The sequence below is a fragment of the Helobdella robusta genome (genome assembly GCF_000326865.2).
Source record: "Helobdella robusta unplaced genomic scaffold HELROscaffold_1365, whole genome shotgun sequence".
In the NCBI taxonomy this organism is placed as follows: domain Eukaryota; kingdom Metazoa; phylum Annelida; class Clitellata; order Rhynchobdellida; family Glossiphoniidae; genus Helobdella; species Helobdella robusta.
The window spans coordinates 2,509-4,170 of NW_008703762.1; the positions used below are offsets into that span (position 1 = coordinate 2,509).

Sequence of the window (1,662 nt, forward strand, 5' to 3'; positions counted from 1 at the left end):
AAAAATGATCGATTGCCTTCGGTTAGATGGCAATGAAGATGAAAATGATGATGATGATGAAAATGATGATGAAAATGATGATGGTGACGATGGTGACGACGATGATGACAATGATGAGGGTGACGATGATTGATGATAGCAATGATGATGAAAATGATGATGATCACAATGATGGTGACGATGATGATGATGAAAATGATGATGATGACAATGTTGATAACGATGACGATGATGATGATGATGAAGACGACGACGACGATGATGATATGTTTGTACATGCGATGATGATAAATAATCCACCATTCAAAATACTTCGTCAAACGAAAGCCGAAAACCACACAGAGCAGACGGTCCGGAGAATAAGAAAAAATAAAAATAAAATTAAAAAAAAAATTAATTTAATAAAAATGATAAAAAAAATATAGAATTAAATTGAATGAGAAAATGTCATTCAGTCGAAATGTAAATAAATTGAAGAATGCCTGCATAGCGGCTTTCATGGCTTCTCAATGACATTTCGACACGCCAGTTTAATGCGACACATCACGCGCACACACACACATACACAAACACACACCACCACACACACACACACACACATCACGACAAACTCACACAGTTTGCAATCGTCATACGCAATGGCGAAAAGTTGAACGTCAGAGCGGAGGAACTCGTCATCGGTGACGTCATTGAGGTGAAGTTCGGTGATAGGATGCCCGCCGACATGAGGGTCATTTCCGCTCATGGGTTCAAGGTCGGGTTAGAGATAGGGTCAAGGTTGTTTTGTCTCTGGGTTTGATTTTTGATTGGCTGGTTGTTAGTTGGTTGGTAAGTTTGGGTTTTTTACTAGATGGTTTTTGGTTGGTTAGATTGCAGGTTAGTTTTCTGATTGGCTGGTTGGTTGGTTGGTGAGTTAGTGGTAGTTTGGCTGTTTGATTGGCTGTTAGTTTAATAGGTCAGATGGTTGAGGCTGTTAGTTAGATATGTCAGATGGTTGATTTTGGTTTGTTAACTGATTTGTACACATTGTTAGTGTTTTTTTACCCAATCAAGCGAACATTGTATGAATGAAGATAAATCCACGGTATGTAGGCTCTGTGTTATTCAATTAAGTGCAAATTGATGGCCAACCGTAAATCATTGTTTGGGTCGATCGTGAGTGCAATTGATTTATTAGCGTCAAATGATAGAATGTAAAATGAGATATTCTCCTTTATGTGTGGAACAATGTTCTAATTTTGAGCTAATTTGTTTGAAAAGTATGAAATAACTTTTTCAAGTAAACATTTTTTGTTTTTGTAAATGATTTTGTAGGAAGGTTTTTTTCATGAATAAAAAACTATCTTCACCATAAATCATTTCTTGACAAATATAGAATAAATTTTCAATTTATACAAATTTCAAATTCAAATTTTCAATTTCGTTTGGAAAAAAAACTTCAAAGAGAAACATATTCAAACTTTTAGAAATTCCAACTTGAATCTTTATATTAATCTTAAAATGACAAAGAATTTTATAATTTAATTTCAATTTCTTCACAAAAAATCATTCAAAACATTAATCTTTTATTTAAAATTTAAAAAACCCTAATCCTACTTTACCAAATAGGTGGACAATTCTTCATTGACTGGGGAATCTGAGCCTCAATCTAGGACATCTGAG

General features: G+C 34.4%; 1 protein-coding gene across 1 annotated transcript; it reads left to right on the top strand.

The window, feature by feature from the left end:
* Positions 1-622: 622 nt before the first annotated feature.
* HELRODRAFT_92936 (hypothetical protein) lies at positions 623-1,662 on the top strand (the record flags this gene model as incomplete). The annotated part of the gene is made up of 2 exons (XM_009014478.1): positions 623-754; positions 1,609-1,662. Coding segments are annotated over 2 exons (186 nt in total), but the record flags the coding sequence as incomplete, so codon positions are not given.